The sequence below is a fragment of the Mercenaria mercenaria genome, chromosome 9 (genome assembly GCF_021730395.1).
Source record: "Mercenaria mercenaria strain notata chromosome 9, MADL_Memer_1, whole genome shotgun sequence".
In the NCBI taxonomy this organism is placed as follows: domain Eukaryota; kingdom Metazoa; phylum Mollusca; class Bivalvia; order Venerida; family Veneridae; genus Mercenaria; species Mercenaria mercenaria.
This window is the reverse complement of record NC_069369.1, coordinates 1776501-1796910: the sequence shown is the minus strand read 5'-3', so window position 1 is coordinate 1796910 and position 20410 is coordinate 1776501. Positions and strand designations below refer to the sequence as shown.

At 35.7% G+C, this 20410-nt stretch overlaps 1 protein-coding gene across 1 annotated transcript in view; it reads left to right on the top strand.

Annotated features, from left to right (window-relative positions):
- LOC128559632 (uncharacterized) overlaps positions 1-20410 on the top strand; it is a 39038-nt gene that overhangs the window by 4641 nt on the left and 13987 nt on the right. The window contains exons 3-4 of the mRNA XM_053551940.1: positions 112-678; positions 16207-16802. Coding sequence (XP_053407915.1) covers positions 112-678; positions 16207-16802 — 1163 coding nt within the window. The remainder of the gene's footprint in view (positions 1-111; positions 679-16206; positions 16803-20410) is intronic.

The window sequence follows — 20410 nt, the reverse complement described above, 5'->3', positions numbered from 1 at the left end:
AGTGAATGCTCAAAAGGTGCACACTGTCGACTCCCAGTCTTTAATGCATTTTGATATGGTTATGTTTATGTTTAGTAGGTATATTACTTACATAGAGATATTTTATTTTAGGTGCAATAGATGGACAGAAGCATAAGACTTTAGATATTGAAACTGCTGGACCTGAAATCAAAAATAAGGCTTACCCTTTGACCAGTAACAATAGGAATCAAAGAGAAAAACCACTTGCACAAGGATATCCTTATATTCATTATGAAAAGCCACTTGGACATTACAAAGAGACTTTTACTTGCCATCTTGGTCAAGGACAAGTGGTTTATGTATATTCAACAAATTTATTAACTTTGCAAAAGATTGAGATGATTGCATGTGGGGATGTCCCTGCAGGGAATGGACATGGCGCTGTCACAAAAAAGCTGATTGAAATGGGAGGGAAAGACTACAAGAAAGCTAAAGAGAATGCTTTCAGATCAAAATTTGTTACCAATGGAAGTGTGGTTATCTGTAATGGTGGTAACAACAACTTCAGATTTGTTGCTCATGCAATTTTGACTCCATGGAAAAAGTCAGATACAGAGAAGGAGAGAAGGAAAGCTGTAACCTCAATATTTACAGAGATATTTCATGGGATGAAGCAATGCAAATGCCATTCATTAGCTTTACCTCTTTTAGGCACAGGTATGTCAATGTTTAACTCACTTGAGCAAAAATCACTCACTCATAGTGAGCTTTTAAGATCGATTGATGTCAGTTGTCTACAATTTCTTTAAAGAACATCTCCTACAAAAACAGTTTAAAATTATTTTTCCACAAATATCCATTGGGTCTTATCCTTAGTTATGGAGCAGTCAGGAACTGCATACTTGATTTCGAAATAATTTCATACAATATCTAATGTGAACTTCTACAACACTCTGTCAGATTCTTCTTCTTTGATATTGCAACTAGGGAGCTCAGTAGAGCTTCTTCCTAAATATATAGCGTAATCTTGGGAATCATTAGGTATTGTTGACCAGATTATTTTACTTGAATGTTCCTCATGGGCACTCTCTACCAATGAGAGAGTGTTCAAATAGATTTAATTTGTGAAAAAAAGGTTAGAGGAGGCCATGGTCACCCTTCCTGTTATGTGTAGAAACAGCTAGTCAAATTTTGAAATAGTTACGAGCAATGTTCCTTGGCTGGTCCTGTACCATGTTTGTTCAAATATTCTGGTATGTCAGAACTATGGGCGTTATCACTTTTTATGCACCTGAAGGGAGTCATTATGTGATAACACAGGTTGTTTGACTGTTTGCAGGCAATTAGGTTTTTAGTAGTTTAGTTTTTGCTCATTAACTTACGAATACTTTGACCTATCATCTTGCAATATGATATTCACATTGCTCATGCATAAATCAAATTGATTTTGAGTCAGTTTGTCAAAGGTCAAGATCACACCAACAGAGAAAATGGTTTCCACTCTGTATCAAGAACCCCTATGACCAATAACTCAAATTTAGCAAGCATATTCCCCATGATCCCCATTGATTTTGGCGAGGTAAAATGTCAAGTTAACATTACTAATTAGGCAGTCAAGTAGCTTTTTCAGTCTATTTGGATATTGGAAAGAAGAAATCTTCAATTTTTACCAGTTGAAGTGTCATTTTCATGTTTATTTAAGCCAATATCTGTTTTTAGCTCATCTGAACTAAAAGTTCAGGATGGTTATGGTGAGCTATCAGTATAGGTTGACTGTCTGGCATCCATCATCTGTTGTCCACAATTTACATAAGTATCTCTTTCTCTGAACCTGGTGGACAGCATTACTCCAAACTTGGTCCGTAGCATCCTTGTAAAGTACTCTTTCAAATTTTTCAAATCAGGGCACCTTGCCCTTATAATAGGAATGCTGAAATTGAAAATATAAAAGAAACATTTAAAGGATTTTTCATAAACCACTTCATGGATCTTAATCAAATGTAGTTTGTAACATCATTGCAATGTCCAGTCCAAGATTTGTTCAAATTGGGTCACTTGGCACATTTTAGGAGCCATTAGATCTAGAAATAGAAAAAAATCTTCAAGCAACTTTTCATGAACTGCTGGACAGATTCTCCTTTATTTTCCCCGAAACTCTGTCTGTAGCATCATTATGAGGTCATTTCTTAAATTCACTCAGCGGATGCACTTGACCAGATTTTGGGGCCACTTGAGACAAAGATAGAACTCGTCAAACTCAACCTTTAGCATCATTGCACTATTTTCTCTTTATCTTGTTAAAATGAGGCTTCTTAGATCCTATGTTTGAAAACTTGAGCTAAAAATACCTTTACACAACTTCTCAAGAAATTCTTTATAAATAGATTTTTGTTAAACCTGATCTGTGGCATTATATAAATTCCTCCCTTAAATTAATTCAAATGGGGTTGCTTCTGGCCCCTTTAACTAAAGTAGAAATATCTCTAAATGTTTTTATCTGGTTGTTCTTCATTAAATTAAGTTAGTATCATTTTAGCTTGTGCTCAAAGTGAGCTATTGTGACCAGTGTTTGTTCTGTTTTGTGCAATGTGCATTGTCTAGCTAATACTCTAAAAGGCCACAGTTGTGACAAATTTTTATAAAACTTGGTTAGAATGTTTGTCAGGATGCTTTCTAGGTCAAATGATTTATATCGACTTGTGTAGGAAAATCTTTGAAAAACTTCTTTTCAAAAACAGGGCATAGGGCTTTGACATTAGGTTTGTGACATCATCTAGTTGTCCTTTACCAAGATTGTTTGAAATATGTCTCTGGGGTGAAAAGAGACCCCGCCCTGGGGGTTCCAATTTTATATAGACTTCTATACACTTGTATAGAAAAAAAACTTTGAATGTAGATCATCTTGGCTCAAAAGCTAGACTACTAGGTCAAATTGAAGAAAAAATATATACTTGTTTACACTTTTGGTCCAGTCTTAATGAAAACTGGTGAGAATGTTTGCTTGAAATCACTAGGTCAAACATGTTTACACTGTTATTGTGTGTTTCTCAGGTGAGCGACCTAGGGCAATCTTGGCCCTCTTGTTTAAGATATGGCCTTTAAATTTGGATGAGATGTACAGCTTTGCATATCGATCATAACAGCTTAGAAATTTGGACCACTTTCGATAAAGATTTCAATACTCATCTTTAATGTTCATAGCCCTGACCTACTGACCTATTTTCTTGTTTTTGAAGCTACAGCAAAGATATTTGTATAATTTTTTAACATATTTCAGTACTTATCTTGAAGAATCTTTACCATGACTATCTCACCTAGTTTTTAGCTCGACTATTCAAAGAATAGGGGAGCTATCCTACTCGCCCCGGCATCGGGTTAGCGTTAGCGTCACACAAATGTTAAAGTTTGCGTACCACCCCAAATATTTTCAAAGTCCATTGAGATATTGCTTTCGTATTTTGCATACTTGTTTACCATCATGATCCCAGTCTGTTAAAAGGAGGAGGCAACTCTATCAAGCATTTTGACTGAATTATGGCCCCTTTTCAACTTAGAATAAAAGTTTGCGTACCATCCCAAATATTTTCAAAGTCCATTGAGATATTGCTTTCATATTTTGCATACTTGTTTAGCATCATAACCCCAGTCAGTGAAATCTTGGATGAGTTCCATATTGGGTCATGTGGGGTCAAAAACTAGGTCACCAGGTCAAATCAAAGGAAAAGCATGTTAACACTCTAGAGGTCACAATTTCGGCCCAATCTTAATGAAACTTGGTCAGAATGTTACCCTCAGACAAATTCGATATTGGGTCATCCGGAGTTAAAAACTAGGTCACCAGGTCAAATCAAAGGAAAAGCTTGTTAACACTCTAGAGGTCACAGTTTTGGCCCAATCTTAATGAAATGTACGGAAATGAAATTTGACCTTGAGCTAGTCAATAAGTCTTGAAATTTGGAACACTCAAAAATGGCACATTGGTGGGCGCCAAGATCACTCTGTGATCTCTTGTTTGACATAGGAATTAGTTAAGTTTCTCATACCTTTCAATATTTTGTCTAAAAGATCTACTCCTAAACTGATAGTCCAAATTTGAAATAATTTCACTCAAATGGTCCTTATGTCACCCTCTACTAAGATTGTTCAAATTAATCGTCAAAAAACTTGGCCACTTGAGGGCGTGGTCACTTTTCCCTATATGTATATTGTGGAAACTTTAACAATCTCTTGTATGAAAAGTACTTGCCCGATTTTAGAATAATTTTACAGAATTGTGTGACCCTCTACCATTTGGTTCAAATCATTTTGATTCATCAGAAAATATAGATGCCAGAGGGTGTGGTCACTTTTCCCTATATGTATATAGTGGAAACTTAAAAAATTTCTTGTTTGAATCTGCCAGCCCAATTTTAAAATAATTTTACGCAAATGGTCCTTGTGTGAACCTCTACAAAGATTCTTTAAGTTAAAATTATTTTGATTCCAAAAAAACAACAACATGGTCACCAGAGGGCGTGGTCACTTTTACCTAATAGTATATGTATATAGTGGAAACTTTAAAAATCTTTTTTTTATGCCCCCAAAGGGAGGCATATTAGTTTTCAACTGTCCGTCTGTTCGTTCGTTCGTTAGTTCGTTCGTCACAACGTTACGCATGAAGGCATGAAGGCACTTTACTCGCGAACCACTGCACCCAGGACCTTCCAACTTCACATGCTGATAGTACTTATTGAGTACACGACCCCTACTGACTTTGGGGTCACTAGGTCATAGGTCAAGGCCACCAGGTCGAAGGTCAAGGCGCTGCGGGGGCATTTGTCACCATTAGTGACAGCTCTTGTTTTTGTATGAAACTGCTGGCCCAATTTTACAATAATTTTGCACACAATAATCAATTGTTCTAATGTGACCCTCTACCAAGATTGTTCAAATTATCCTGATTCATCAAAAAAAAATCATGGCTGTCTTGGTGGGGGCGTGGTCACTTTTCTTCTCTAAATCAATAATAGCTAGAGCCTTGATATTTGGGCTGTGATATCAGAATTGTAATGTCCACCATAATTGTTGAAATTATTGCCCTAGGTTCAAAGGTGTGTAAGACATCTATATAATATAGGGTAATAAAGAAGAAACCTAACTCTGTACTTAAACAAACACACTTGAAGCCTTGTGGTCTGTGGGCCAGTTTCTGTAAGTCCTCTAGTTTTTCGATTTCGTAACCCAAAAATTAGGCAAAGGTGCATCCACTTCAGCCATTAATACATTCATTCTGGGATTATTTAAGACCGGATGTTGCTTTCTCTCTCTTTGAAAGTATTGTTAGCTACACACAAATTCTTAATAGATTGTTTCAATACTGACTTTAAGATATTAGAGTTTTGCTTATGTAACTCTTCTAAATCAATTAAAGGTTCACTGTAACAATGTTTTCCAAATTTTGATGATTTCTACCAAGATTTAGGGGTTGAAATACCCCACCCACCCAAGCTACATTTTTGCCATTTTAAATAACTCTTAAAATTATCAAAATTACTGTATTTTTAGCTCACCTGAGCACGAAGTGCTCAAGGTGAGCTTTTGTGATCGCCCTGTGTCCGTCATCCGTCCCTGGTCCGTCGTCAACAATTTGACTGTTAACACTCCAGAGGTCACAATTTTGACCAAATCTTAATGAAACTTGGTCAGAAAGTTACCCTCGATAACATCTTGGAAGAGTTCGATAATGGGTCATCTGGGGTTAAAATCTAGGTCACCAGGTCAAATCAAAGGAAAAGCTTGTTAACACTCTAGAGGACACAATTTTGGCCCAATCTTAATGAAACTTGGCCAGAATGTTGTCCTCAATAAAATTTTGGATGAGTTTGATATTGGGTCATCTGGGGTCAAAAGCTAGGTCACCGGGTCAAATCAAAGAAAAGGCTTGTTAACACTGTAGAGGTCACAATTTTGACCCAATCTTAATGAAACTTGGTCAGAATGTTACCCTCAATAAAATCTCGGACAAATTCGATAATGGGTCATCCGGGGTTAAAAACTAGGTCACCAGGTCAAATCAAAGGAAAAGCTTGTTAACACTCTAGAGGTCACAATTTTGGCCCAATCTTAATGAAACTTGGTCAGAATGTTACCCTGAATAAAGTCTTGGACGAGTTTAATATTGTGTCATCTGGGGTCAAAAACTAGGTCACCAGGTCAAATCAAAGGAAAAGCTTGCTAAACACTGTAGAGGCCACATTTATGACTGTATCTTCATGAAACTTGGTCAGAATGTTAATCATGATGATCTCAAATTCCAGTTCGAATCTTGGTCACTTAGGGTCAAAAACTAGGTCACCGGGTCAAATCAAAGAAAAGGCTAGTTAACACTCTAGAGGCCACATTTATGACCATATCTTAATGAAACTTGGTCAGAGTATTAATCTTGATGATTTACAGGTCAAGTTCAAATCTGGGTCAGGTGGAGTCAAAAACTAGGTCACCAGGTCAAATCGAAGGAAAAGCTTGTTAACACTCTAGAGGCCACATTTATGACTGTATCTTCATGAAACTTGGTCAGAATGTTAATCATGATGATCTTTAGGTCAAGTTTGAATCTGGGTCATGTGGGGTTAAAAACTAGGTCAGCGGGTCAAATCAAAGAAAAAGTTAGTTAACACTTTAGATGCCACATTTATGACCATATCTTAATAAAACTATCTTGATGATCATTAGGTCAGTAGGTCAGTTGAGCGATACAGGGCCTTCATGGCCCTCTTGTTTAATAAGACATCATCAAGTAATTGTGCTAAGATTCACAGTTTTATATATTTTCATGAGAAAATATAAAATATTGCTATCAGTTTAGGTTATAGACAACGTGCATGTAAATGTAATACATATAAATCACATGCTGTTTCTCAATAAATTGAGCCTATTTGTGTTTTATTCAGAAAGGTTTTGGGTACCAATAGTTTTCTTCTGTTTTAAATGTCAAAGTAGGCTTACATGTATAATGTTGACCTTTATTTGATAAAGATACTTTAATATGTAACATACGTAACAGTTGCCACTCAAATTTTCCACTCTGAAGAATTAGCAACATTGAAAATTCTCCAACAATTGCATTTGTATGCTTTTAATTGAAATAAACTATGTTTACTGAACATGCATACAAAACCGTTATAATTTTGTTGGACTTAACCCTGTTACTATTTTCAGTTATAGGATGTCGACAAACTGCAGTAAAACAAAGGTGCCTCTTTCAGCATCACTGTAAAGATGGCATAGATTTAATAGCAATTTTTTATGGCTTCTGCTTCAAAAGATAGCATATTGAAAATTAACAGTAGACTTGGTTACAATATGTATGCAGTCTAAATATTTTTGACTTTCATTCAAAATAAATACAGAAAGTGAGGATATCTAAGAATCAAATATACGTTACCTAGGTTTTAGTTTATACTAATTTGTTTTAGTCCAATTGTAATGAAAAGTTTAAGCTGTTTCAAACCACTCTTGAGTCCGCTTCCTGGAAAAGTCAATACTGGTGCCATATGAGAGGTCATGGTCGTGACCCCAGTGGGACTCGGAAGAACCTACAACCCCTGGATTGAGCAGCCGGCACCTTATCCACTAGACCACCTCTCCTACCTAGGTTTTAAAGGTCACCTATTCAATTTTGTATGTCGTATGTTATAATTCCAGGCTAATACATAAATTGTGCTTACTGGCATTGCAAAGCCCCTACTCAGTCAGTTTTTACAGCATTACAAAGATGAAATGAATCATATATTATGAAACATACGTTACCAAGATTACACAGACCATTAAGTAACATTAAAGCTAGGATAGTTTTGGGGTTTCGATGAACTTAGGTGGTTTCAAGACAGAGGATTTTATATTTTTAATGCATTCTTTTGATATTTATGGAAGGTAAGGTTGTATTCATTACTGAAATTATCGGTTTATATGCATTATGTGTTCAAAGTTGCTGATGTAAATTCTGATGTAAATAAACAAGGCACATTTTGAATTTATGGAGCATCATACATGTACAGTACAACATGAGTACATGTAGTGAAACAAATGACACTTTTGGTAAAACATGCTTTTTAAAATAGTTCTGTTTTTTTGATCATGGAGATTTTCAAATATCACTTATACTGTGGGATGGAATTACTGAACTACGAATTCATATTACATTTCCTTTACGAAATCTTAGATAAGACTTCTTGTTCATATCATGGTTGTAGTATCATTATTGTCAGTTCTAAGTTCTTACTAAAATTCAATATTCTACTTTCAAAACTATTAACAAATACAAAAAAAACTAGTTTGTTCAAAAATTTCTGTATTTCAACTGTTAGATATAAATTACCTCGGTATGGAACTGTGTTTCAACCATTAAAGTCTAGTAACTACCTTAATCTACTTTCGGTAACATATGTTTCAGAACTACACAAGAGGACACATTATAAGACCTATGTACACCATATGACAGAAATATACTCTAAATTTTGATATGAGAGGTTGCGAGAAGTCACTCTTCGGTATCAGTATCAGAATAAGTTCATCATACACGCATAGATGCATATGTACGTACTTACAGAGTCTGCACTATTTGTTAAGAAAATGCCAGTGGTGTATTGATATCTTTATGACATATCTGTAAAAGCTCTTTTTAGTTAAGTGATTTATTCCGTAGTAAAATCATGAAGCTACATCCTAAAAGGGATGGAAACATACGTTACGTTAAATATTAATTACAACAATACCAATAATTATTACTCATACAACCAAATAACAAACAGATACGATATATGACTTCTTGGTTCCAGGACTTGCTCAATTTATAGTTGCGAAGCTCTGTACGTACTACCTGTTCATTATGTCAAGCAAATGCATGACTATAGATGTATTAGATCTTATCCATATGTGTGTATGCAGACTTATTTCTGGGGGCCAGTTTGAAAATGACAGGACAGTATCTTAATTAGACTGATCTGGATAACCAAACTTCAATCTTGAAAACTTATTTGGTTTATTTTATAATACTGAACATTTAAACAGTAGTAGCTCATCAATATTTGTACATGTAACCGATCTCAGGTGGTCATTTTGTAAGCGGTAAAATCTTCTGTAACATGTTTCAGTCAGTATCAGGTGATTCCTGTTACGGTTTTGATTTTTAAAGAGCTACGCCTCTTTCATATGTGCATGTTTGATCAAATTTAAGGCAGTTATTTGGAAAGTTGTAGCCGTCTTAATTTGAATAGTCTGTGTAACTAAATAACCTATTTTGTTGGTAGACTAACAAACTTAAATTTGGTTAATTTAATTTCTACATACATAATGACTACTAAGAAAACCTAAGCTAAAACAGAAGACAATTAAAGTCATCAAAATATAAAACCTTTGGTGGCATTAACTCATATAATATATTATATAATAATTTTGGATAAATTTGAAATAGGTGTCATCTTGAATAAAGACTTATATTGCTGGATCTGCTTCCATTTTGATGTATGACTTTTGCAGTCTTGTTAGTTTTTGCAATACTTTCATCATTTCTAGTGCACTAGCAAAGAATAGGTCTGTCAGTATGCAATTTGCCCAGAAATGAAACACAAACCATAGGTTTAGCCAACTGACATTAAAATGCAAAGGTGTCTGAATTTTTATTCAGTTATTCATTCATTTTGTTTTCTTTACTGTAAACATTAGGATTCGGGTCCTTTATAAAGGATTAAAAGTTCTAAAGATTTCCGGCATAAGTATATGTACTAATGTGGTGGGTGGGGTACATCAACCTCTACATTTTACATTTTATTAGCTCGACTATACGAAGTATAAGGAGAGCTATCCTACTCGCCCCGGCGTCGGCGTCTTTCCGCGTCCCCACCTTGGTTAAAGTTTTGGTGCACTTTCTCTTTTTTCAACTTATCTCTGTAATTACTTGATGGATTTGATTCAAACTTGAAATACTTATTCCTCATCATCATCCACATCATCTGATATAAGGGCCATAACTCTGGCTCCAATATTTCATGAATTATCCCCCCCTTTTCACTTAGATTTTCAGGTTAAAGTTTTGATGCACTTTCACTCTATCTCTGTTATTACTGAATGGATTTGATTCAAACTTAAAATAGTTGTTCAACATCATCACCCACATCATATGACGCAAGGTGCATAACTCTGACACCATTTTTCATGAATTATTCCCCCTTTTTACTTAGAATTTCAGGTTAAAGTTTTGGTGCACTTTCACTCTATCTCTGTTATTACTGAATGGATCTGATTCAAACTTAAACAATTGTTCAACATCATTACCCTTATCATATGACACAAGGTGCATAACTCTGGGACCAATTTTTCATGAATTATTTCCCCTTTTTACTTAGAATTTTAGGTTAAAGTTTTGATGCACTTTCACTCTGTCTCTGTTATTACTGAATGGATTTGATTCAAACTTAAAATAGTTGTTCAACATCATCACCCACATCATATGACGCAAGGTGCATAACTCTGACACCATTTTTCATGAATTCTTCCCCCTTTTTACTTAGGATTTCAGGTTAAAGTTTTGGTGCACTTTCACTCTATCTCTGTTATTACTGAATGGATCTGATTCAAACTTAAAATAGTTGTTCAACATCATCACCCACATCATATGACACAAGGTGCATAACTCTGACACCATTTTTCATGAATTATTTCCCCTTTTTACTTAGAATTTTAGGTTAAAGTTTTGATGCACTTTCACTCTGTCTCTGTTATTACTGAATGGATTTGATTCAGACTTAAAATAGTTGTTCAACATCATCACCCACACCATATGACGCAAGGTGCATAATTTTGGCACCAATTTTTCATTAATTATTTCCCCTTTTTACTTAGAATTTTAGGTTAAAGTTTTGATGCACTTTCACTCTGTCTCTGTTATTACTGAATGGATTTGATTCAAACTTAAAATAGTTGTTCAACATCATCACCCACACCATATGATGCAAGGTGCATAACTCTGGCACCAATTTTTCATTAATTATTCCCCCTTTTTACTTAGAATTTTAGGTTAAAGTTTTGATGCACTTTCACTCTGTCTCTGTTATTACCTAATGGATTTGATTCAAACTTAAAATAGTTGTTCAACATCATCACCCACACTATATGACACAAGCTGCATAACTCTGGCACCAATATTTAATGAATTATGCCCCTTTATGCTTAGGATATACTTATATAGTGTTTTGATACATTTTATCTTTGCCTCTCTTATTACTTTAAGTTGATATTTTTGACATAGACTCAGGCTATTGTGCAATATCTTCATCCACAATTGGAGTCATTTAACACTCCAGTGACAGCTCTAGTTTCCTCACATGTGCCCAGTTTCACTATCCAGCATCGAAATAGTCGAGCGCGCTGTCTCCTGTGACAGCTCTTGTTCAGTATATAATACATACTGTAGCATTCTTTGACAACCAAAGTAAATTATTGATTATTTCAGGCATTAAAAGATAAGATTTGTTATAAGAAGTGTGGCATAAATGTCTCTTTTACCTTCCAAATCAGCGATATCCATATGACATGCTAAATTATATTTATTAGACACCAACGTTTTTAAAATCGTCATTAAATTTTACTGACATGTCTCTCAGACCGACATCCACCCTTAAAAGTTTCCTGAATGATAGTATAACATCATGGTATAGCTCAACCTTTGCCTAATTTCTGGGTAACAACTTTCAAATTTTTTGGCCTTGGCCCACGGACCATTGTACACAGGTGAGTGCTTTAAGGTCAATGTTATCTTTTTACCCCATTCTTGGATCAATCCTTGGAATAGTGGAGCCCGCTTTTTCTGAATTTTGTTTTTATCTTAGTCATGTGGGGTCAAAAACTAAGTCAGCAGCTCTTCTTTACACTCAAGAAGCCACTTTTTAGTCCAATCTTAATGAAATTGGGTCAGAATATATGTCTTAATGAAATCATTAAGTCAAACATGTTTACAGTGTTACTCAGGTGAGCAACCTAGGTCCATCTTTGACCTCTTGTTTTTCTAGACTGATTTGATAGTTTGGACCTCTTGCAATTTTTAGCTTGACTTATCGAAGGAAAAGTAGAGCTATTGTACTTGCCCTGGTGTCGGCGTCGGTGTCACCGTTGGTTAAAGTTTTTGATAAAGTCAAATATCTCTGTTACTGTCAAAGCTATTGGTTTGAAACTTAAAATAGTTATTTACTATCAAAGTCTACACCAGGAGAAACAATCCCCATAACTCTGTTTGAATTTTGACAGAATTATGCCCCTTTTTAACTTAGAATTTTTGGTTAAAGTTTTTTTAGAAAGTCAAATATCTCTGTTACTATCAAAGCTATTGACTTGAAACTTAAAATAGTTATCTATCTATCTTCCGTTTAGGTCAAACCCCTCGTGAGGACGTAGACCTTGCACGCGTCAACTGACAAAAGAATATTAGTAAGAATGTGAACATAAAGAGGTTTAAAAACAAAGAAATAAGGTTGGTTAAAAACAGGTTAAAAAATAGAGCAGGTGGTTTATCTTCCGTTTAGGTCAAACCCCTCGCGAGGACGTAGACCTTGCACGCGTCAACCGACAAAAGAATATTAGAATGTGAACATAAAGAGGTTTAAAAACAAAGAAATAAGGTTGGTTAAAAACAGGTTAAACAAGAAATATCTTTAAAAATGATGGTCGGCGAATTGTAATAAGGAAAGAAGTTTATGAATTTTTCATCTAACATTCATCTTTCATCTAACATTTTTCAAATTGCAAAACTAAACACCGCACTTTAACAATTTAAATGGTTCTCTTTTAATTTTTCGCAAAGGTTTCGTAGGGTTGCAATTTTGTTTCGTTTATCCTTAGACGAATAAGTACAGCAGTAGTTTGATGAAGATTCATGAAGCGGTTCATGAGAAGAGGTCATTTAACGTGTTTATATTTTTAGCTAAATTGGTCCCTATCCCCATTTGTAACAAAATAGCAGGAGACCTTACGATATTGTTACACATCGAGTTTGATAAAAATCCATTACATTTTAGTGGTTAATGCGAAGAAAGGCATATCTGCTTTTAGCTATAGTGGTCCCTAATAGGGCCCAATTTAAGTTCCTATATAAATAAATTTGGAAGAGGACCTTATACTGATGCTCCAGACCAAGTATGACAAAGATCCACCAAGCTGTTCATGAGACGCTGTATAAAGGCATTTCTAGTTTTAGCTCTAGCAGCCCCTAAAAGGGGTCAAATGTCCCAGCTGAACAAAGTTGGCTGCGGGCCTAATAAAGATGCTACAAATCAAGTTTGATTAGAATACATGAGAAAAAATCAATTAAAGGATTTTTTTATTTATTATTTTTATTTATTTCTAAAATAGGCCAACTGATCCCGCTTTAACAAATGCATATTCGCTATTCATGAATCTTTGGACAATGACGTCACACCTATAAAAAAGTGAAGGTCAAGCAATTGTAATTATTTCAATATTTCATAAGCAAAGTTTGACCGTAGTCATATCACATAGATAAACTGTTTGCAGCGTACCTTCGTTTCAGTGTAATGAGATTCAGTCATTATAATTATAGCATATATATAATGAAACAGATTTCAACTGAGTTCAGTATTTGCATACCATACTAAAGAAAAATATTCATATATAATAAATCAGTTAAATAATTTATAACAAATATATCAAAGCAAACAAGTACTCATTTTATTATGCAATCTGAATAAGTCACAAAAGCAAGAAACCTTTTCATATACAGACGACAATTGTAACAAGGAAAATCTTTTAAAAAGCACTTCTCTACATAAAAGACTCTTATCACACCCTTATTCATGTGATACGCTGACCGTATTCAGCTCTTTCTTTAATTTGATATATGTTGGTATTTGAACAGGTTTTTATCATATTTATTAAACTTACTTATCATTTTGAGATATATCAATATTCTTGCTAAATATACTGAGCCAAAGTTAGCTTTAAAACTGTGAACAGCGTCGTTTAGGATAAACGCTTTGTCTACATTTCACTCAGCGTAGCACAATCAACAGAGTGAAAGAAATTGACACTCTCGTCCAATCAGGCAGAGTGTTGCATAAATCTTCCATTTTGATAAATTATCTATAATGCGTTATCAAGTAGTTTGATTTGCAAACTGAAGTCACGTGGCATAGGTAACGAAAATGAATTTAGACGGCGTCGCCGAAAAATAGAGCAGGTGGTTTATGGGGAGACATGTTCAATCTGGCTAACAGCCTGACTGAACTGCGGACCGGATATGTTTACCACGTCTGGCGGAATAGCATTCTAGTGTATAATGGTACAGGGATGGAGTATTTGTGGTAATCAGTTGAGGTTGGAATTGGCTGGAATGCTTGGGAGTGAGTGTGTCTAGATGGTCTGGCGAGTGGTTTAACATCATTTGGGAGGGAAATGGCTACCTGGTTATGGAGAATGTTATGAAACATAACAAGGCGCTGGTCTATGCGGCGAAGGCCAAGATGTCTCCAGTTAAGGGAGGTCAACATATCAGTGACACTGGATAGTCTAGAGTAATTGCCCACCGAGCAGCCCTGCGCTGCACCGACTCAAGCTGATCAATGCGAGTGCCTGAATACGGGGACCAAACTGTAGAACTGTACTCCAGCTGGGGCCTGACCATTGTCTTGTATGCCGTTGATTTGAGTGCTTGCGAGTGGACTTTGATGTTACGTCTGAGAAAGCCAAGTGTCTGATTTGCTTTTTTGGTAATGTTGTCAATGTGATTGTTAAAGGATAAGTCATTTGATATTGTAATGCCAAGATATTTGGCTGATTCAAGGATGGTGTTGTGAAGTATGTATTGAGTTGGAGTGACTGTACTGCGTTTTGTGATTTGGATGACCTGGCACTTGGATGGATTAAATTGCATTTTTGTTCCCATATTTCAAGCTGGTGTAGATCTTGTTGTAGTAGGCTAGAATATGAGGCAACAGTTAGAGAGAGATATATGGCAGTGTCATCAGCAAAGAGGCATACTTTAGAAAATTTAACAAACTCGGGAAGATCATTGATATAGATTAGAAATAAGAGAGGTCCTAGAACCGAACCCTGGGGCACGCCGGATGAGAGTGGTATGGAGCTGGAGTTGTAGCCATTGACAACTACGGATTGTGATCTATTGTCTAGAAAGCTTTTGATCCTTTTTAAGTGTTATACCATAATAATGGAGTTTGTACAATAGTTTTTCATGGTTGACCATGTCCAACGCTTTTGAAAAGTCAAGAAGTATGAGGTCAACTTGGCTTTTCAGGTTCACGGACCTAAGAATACCATCAACAAGCATAAGGAGTATAATAGTTGTTTACTATCAAAGTCTACACCAGGAGAAACAATCCCCATAACTCTGATTTGAATTTTGACAGAATTATGCCCCCTTTTTCACTTAGAATTTTTGATTAAAGTTTTTGATAAAGTCAAATATCTCTGTTACTATCAAAGCTTTTGATTTGAAACTTAAAATACTTGTTTATGTCAAAGTATACACCAGGAGACACAATCCCCATAACTCTGATTTGAATTTTGACAGAATTGTGTCTCTTTTTAACTTAGAATTTTTTGTTAAAATTTTTGATAAAGTCAGATATCTCTGTTACTATTAAAGCTTTTGACTTGAAACTCAAAATAGTTATTTGCTATCAAAGTCTACACTGGAGGACATAATGCCCATAACTCTGGTTTGAATTTTGACAGAATTATGTCCCTTTTTAGCTTGGATTTTTTCTTTACTGGCAAAGCTGTAATTCAGAGTCAAGCACCGAGAAAAATCAAGCGTGCTATCTTATGGACAGCTCTTGTTTATAATCAGAGACTATGGGAAAATCACAACTTTCGTAATATTTTTTTCCAATAGAAATTTTTCCACAATGTAGAATTTGATAAAACTTCTCACAGTCGTAAGTAAACAATTAAGTCTATATAATGTGGTGAAATATGTTGCTAACTTCAGAAAAAGTGTTTCGCCTAGAATCATGTGAAACCATGTACAGTAACAGTGGTGGTGGGTAATGGGACACATAGATATTTTAAAATCGGTCTAGCCATGTGTTACAGCTCTCAGAAGATTGTTCATTTTATAAAGGACATAAAGCAAATTTATTTACTACTATCCTACCTGTTAGTATGATAACCACTTCCACTACCATTTAAGAATTCTAGTTAATATCAGATTGCTAATATATGAATTATATTTTGTTATAGGTATTGGACAGGGAGATCCAGGGTATTGTGCAGAAAGATTGTTCCAGAGTTTGTTGATGTTTTGTTCCAAAAATAAATCCTACAGGTTTAGTATCAATCTGGTTCATATGGAATCAGAGAAAACAAGGATTGCAACTGAGGTCATAAAAAGAATGGTGCAGGGATTGGTAACAGATTTTGAGCCAGTCATGCCCATCAGAGATAGACAGAAACAGAAAGCAGGCTCTGATTCCAAGAGGGGTAAACCTCCAGGAAGACCTTTATCAGCCTCTCAATATCCTAAATCAAAACCCCAGATGCTTGTTAGTGGATCAAAGAGTTACGACTCCAGACGTGCAGATAAAAATTATGGAACTTCTAACAGCACACTATCAGGATTTGACAAGGGAAGAGCTAAAATGCAAAGTCCACCGAGACGTATGGCACCTTCCATAAACACCAACACATCAGTGCCGCAGGGAATAAGTGACAGTGATCATTCTGAAGATGAGGAACAATCTTCTTACCCTAAGGACCCAGGAACAAATGATACTCATTCTTGTTCAAGTGAATCAAGTAACGAAAACCTACCACTGGGAAGACTGAAGATATACGAGGTGAGTTTGTCCACTGTGTCAACAGCAATTTTTAAGTGTCTCCCCATACTTGAATTTATTGTTGTTATGCTTTCTGGTCCTTTGGGATCCATTCAATATTTTTGTAATAGAATTCTGCCTTAGGAGGTAGTAAACCTTGTCATAAGGGTAAATTCAAATTAATTGAACCATCTCTAGTTATTGTTTTTCTTATTAGATGTTATAGCTGCTAGAATCTCAAGTTTGTTTATCAATCAAGTTTCTAGTACAGTACTGGTTTTTAGCTCGACTATTCATAGAATAGTGAGCTATTGCACTCGCCCATGCGTCAGCGTCGGCGTCCGCGTCCGCGTCCCGATTTTGGTTAAGGTTTTGTATGTAAGCTGGTATCTCAGTAACCACTTGTGGGAATGGATTGAAACTTCACACACTTATTCACTGTGACAAACTGACTTACATTGCACAGGTTCCATAACTCTATTTTGCTTTTTTACAAAATTATGCCCCTTTTTCGACTTAGAAATTTTTGGTTAAGGTTTTGTATGTAAGATGGTAACTCAGTAACCACTTGTGGGAATGGATTGAAACTTCACACACTTATTCACTGTGATGAACTGATCTACATTGCACAGGTTCCATAACTCTATTTTGCTTTTTTACAAAATTATGCCCCTTTTTCGACTTAGAAATTTTTGGTTAAGGTTTTGTATGTAAGCTGGTATCTCAGTACTTACTAATGGGAATGGATTGAAACTTCACATACTTGTTCACTATCATGATCTGACATGCACTAAGCAAGTACCATAACTCTACTCTCTTTTTTTTCAAAATTATGCCCCTTTTTCGACTTAGCAGTTTTTTGTTAAGTTTTTGTATGTAAGCTGGTATCTCAGTATCCACAAATTGGAAAGGATTGAAACTTCACACACTTGTTCACTGTCATGATATGACATGCAGTACAGAGGTTCAATACCTCTACTTTGCATTTTACAAAATTATGCCCCTTTTTCAACTTTTGTATTCATTCAATTGACAAGGCTGTTGAATAGTCGAGCGTTGCTGTCCTCCGACAGCTCTTGTTTTTTCAGCGCTAAACAGTAAAAATACAATTTTCTGAGACAAACAATTTCTAATGAGTAAGAAGCAATTTTAACTGAGGGAAAGTGTTCGCTGGTCCTCACAGTAACCACTTGTTGGAATGGATTGAAACTTCACACACTTATTCACTGTGATGAACTGATCTACATTGCACAGGTTCCATAACTCTATTTTGCTTTTTTACAAAATTATGCCCCTTTTTCGACTTAGAAATTTTTGGTTAAGGTTTTGTATGTAAGATGGTAACTCAGTAACCACTTGTGGGAATGGATTGAAACTTCACACACTTATTCACTGTGATGAACTGATCTACATTGCACAGGTTCCATAACTCTATTTTGCTTTTTTACAAAATTATGCCCCTTTTTCGACTTAGAAATTTTTGGTTAAGGTTTTGTATGTAAGCTGGTATCTCAGTACTTACTAATGGGAATGGATTGAAACTTCACATACTTGTTCACTATCATGATCTGACATGCACTAAGCAAGTACCATAACTCTACTCTCTTTTTTTTCAAAATTATGCCCCTTTTTCGACTTAGCAGTTTTTTGTTAAGTTTTTGTATGTAAGCTGGTATCTCAGTATCCACAAATTGGAAAGGATTGAAACTTCACACACTTGTTCACTGTCATGATATGACATGCAGTACAGAGGTTCAATACCTCTACTTTGCATTTTACAAAATTATGCCCCTTTTTCAACTTTTGTATTCATTCAATTGACAAGGCTGTTGAATAGTCGAGCGTTGCTGTCCTCCGACAGCTCTTGTTTTTTCAGCGCTAAACAGTAAAAATACAATTTTCTGAGACAAACAATTTCTAATGAGTAAGAAGCAATTTTAACTGAGGGAAAGTGTTCGCTGGTCCTCACAGTAACCACTTGTTGGAATGGATTGAAACTTCACACACTTATTCACTGTGATGAACTGATCTACATTGCACAGGTTCCATAACTCTATTTTGCTTTTTTACAAAATTATGCCCCTTTTTCGACTTAGAAATTTTTGGTTAAGGTTTTGTATGTAATCTGATATCTCAGTATCCACTAATTGGAATGGATTGAAACTTCACACACTTGTTCACTGTCATGATCTAACATGCACTGTGAAGGTCCCATAACTCTACTTGGCATTTTTACAAAATTATGCCCCTTTGACTTAGCAGTTTTTTGTTAAGTTTTTGTATGTAAGCTGGTATCTCAGTATCCACAAATTGGAAAGGATTGAAACTTCACACACTTGTTCACTGTCATGATATGACATGCAGTACAGAGGTTCAATACCTCTACTTTGCATTTTACAAAATTATGCCCCTTTTTCAACTTTTGTATTCATTCAATTGACAAGGCTGTTGAATAGTCGAGCATTGCTGTCCTCCGACAGCTCTTGTTTTTTCAGCGCTAAACAGTAAAAATACAATTTTCTGAGACAAACAATTTCTAATGAGTAAGAAGCAATTTTAACTGAGGGAAAGTGTTCGCTGGTCCTCACAGTACCAACTTTCCAGTTCAATTGCAGTTTCATCTATTTGGCTGTGCATTTTGCAATTTGTCAAGTGCTATTAATGTAAAAACCGTAAATGTCAACTCAGTGTATTTCACTGTTTGTGTATTCGAGTGTCATCATAAGTCATATGCCTTTTTGTGCCCACCCATGAGTGGTGGGGGCATATAGATTTGCTCTTGTCCGTCCTTCTGTCCGTCCTTCCGAGAATGTTGTGTCGCGCCTAGCTCCAAAAGTATTTAACGTAGAGTCACAAAACTTTACAGCAATGTTGGTCAGCATGTGTAGTTCTGCACCTGGGATTTCGCATGCAGATTCATTCAGTCATGTAGGCGTTATGGCCCCTGCTTTTGTAAAAATTGGTCATTTAAGTGTTATGTCGCACCTAGCTCCAAAAGTATTTGACATAGAGTCACCAAACTTTACAGGAATGCTGGTCAGCATATGTAGTTGTGCATCTGGGGTTTTGCATCCGGATTCATTCAGTTGTGTAGGAGTTATGGCCCCTGACTTAGTAAAAAATTGGTTATTTTAATGTTGTGTTGCGCGTAGCTCCAAAAGTATTTGACCTAGAGTCGCCAAAGTTTACAGGAATGTTGGTCAGCATGTGCAGTTGTGCACCTGGGGTTTCGCATCCGGATTCATTCAGTCATATAGGAGTTATGGCCCCTGACTTATTTTGTTTTTTAAATTTTTTCATTACACAAGACCAGACTTACTCAAAAAAAAAGAAGTTTGTGAAACATGTATGTTAAAATGTACTTGACCTAGAATCATAAAACATTAGAAGATTGTTTTATAGCCTGTGAAGTGTTCTCTTTAGGATTTTACTCAGCTAGGCCAGAGTTACGGCTAACTAAGTGAAAAATACACATAAGGTTCTTAAAAGTTTGTGTTGCAAACATCTTAAAAATTATTTAACCTGAGTCATAAAACCATGTTACAGTGGCAGGAGGGGGGTGGGGGGCACTTGTGTCCTATGGACACCCATCTGCAAAGACTTCATAAAGTTTGAATATTTGAAAAGTA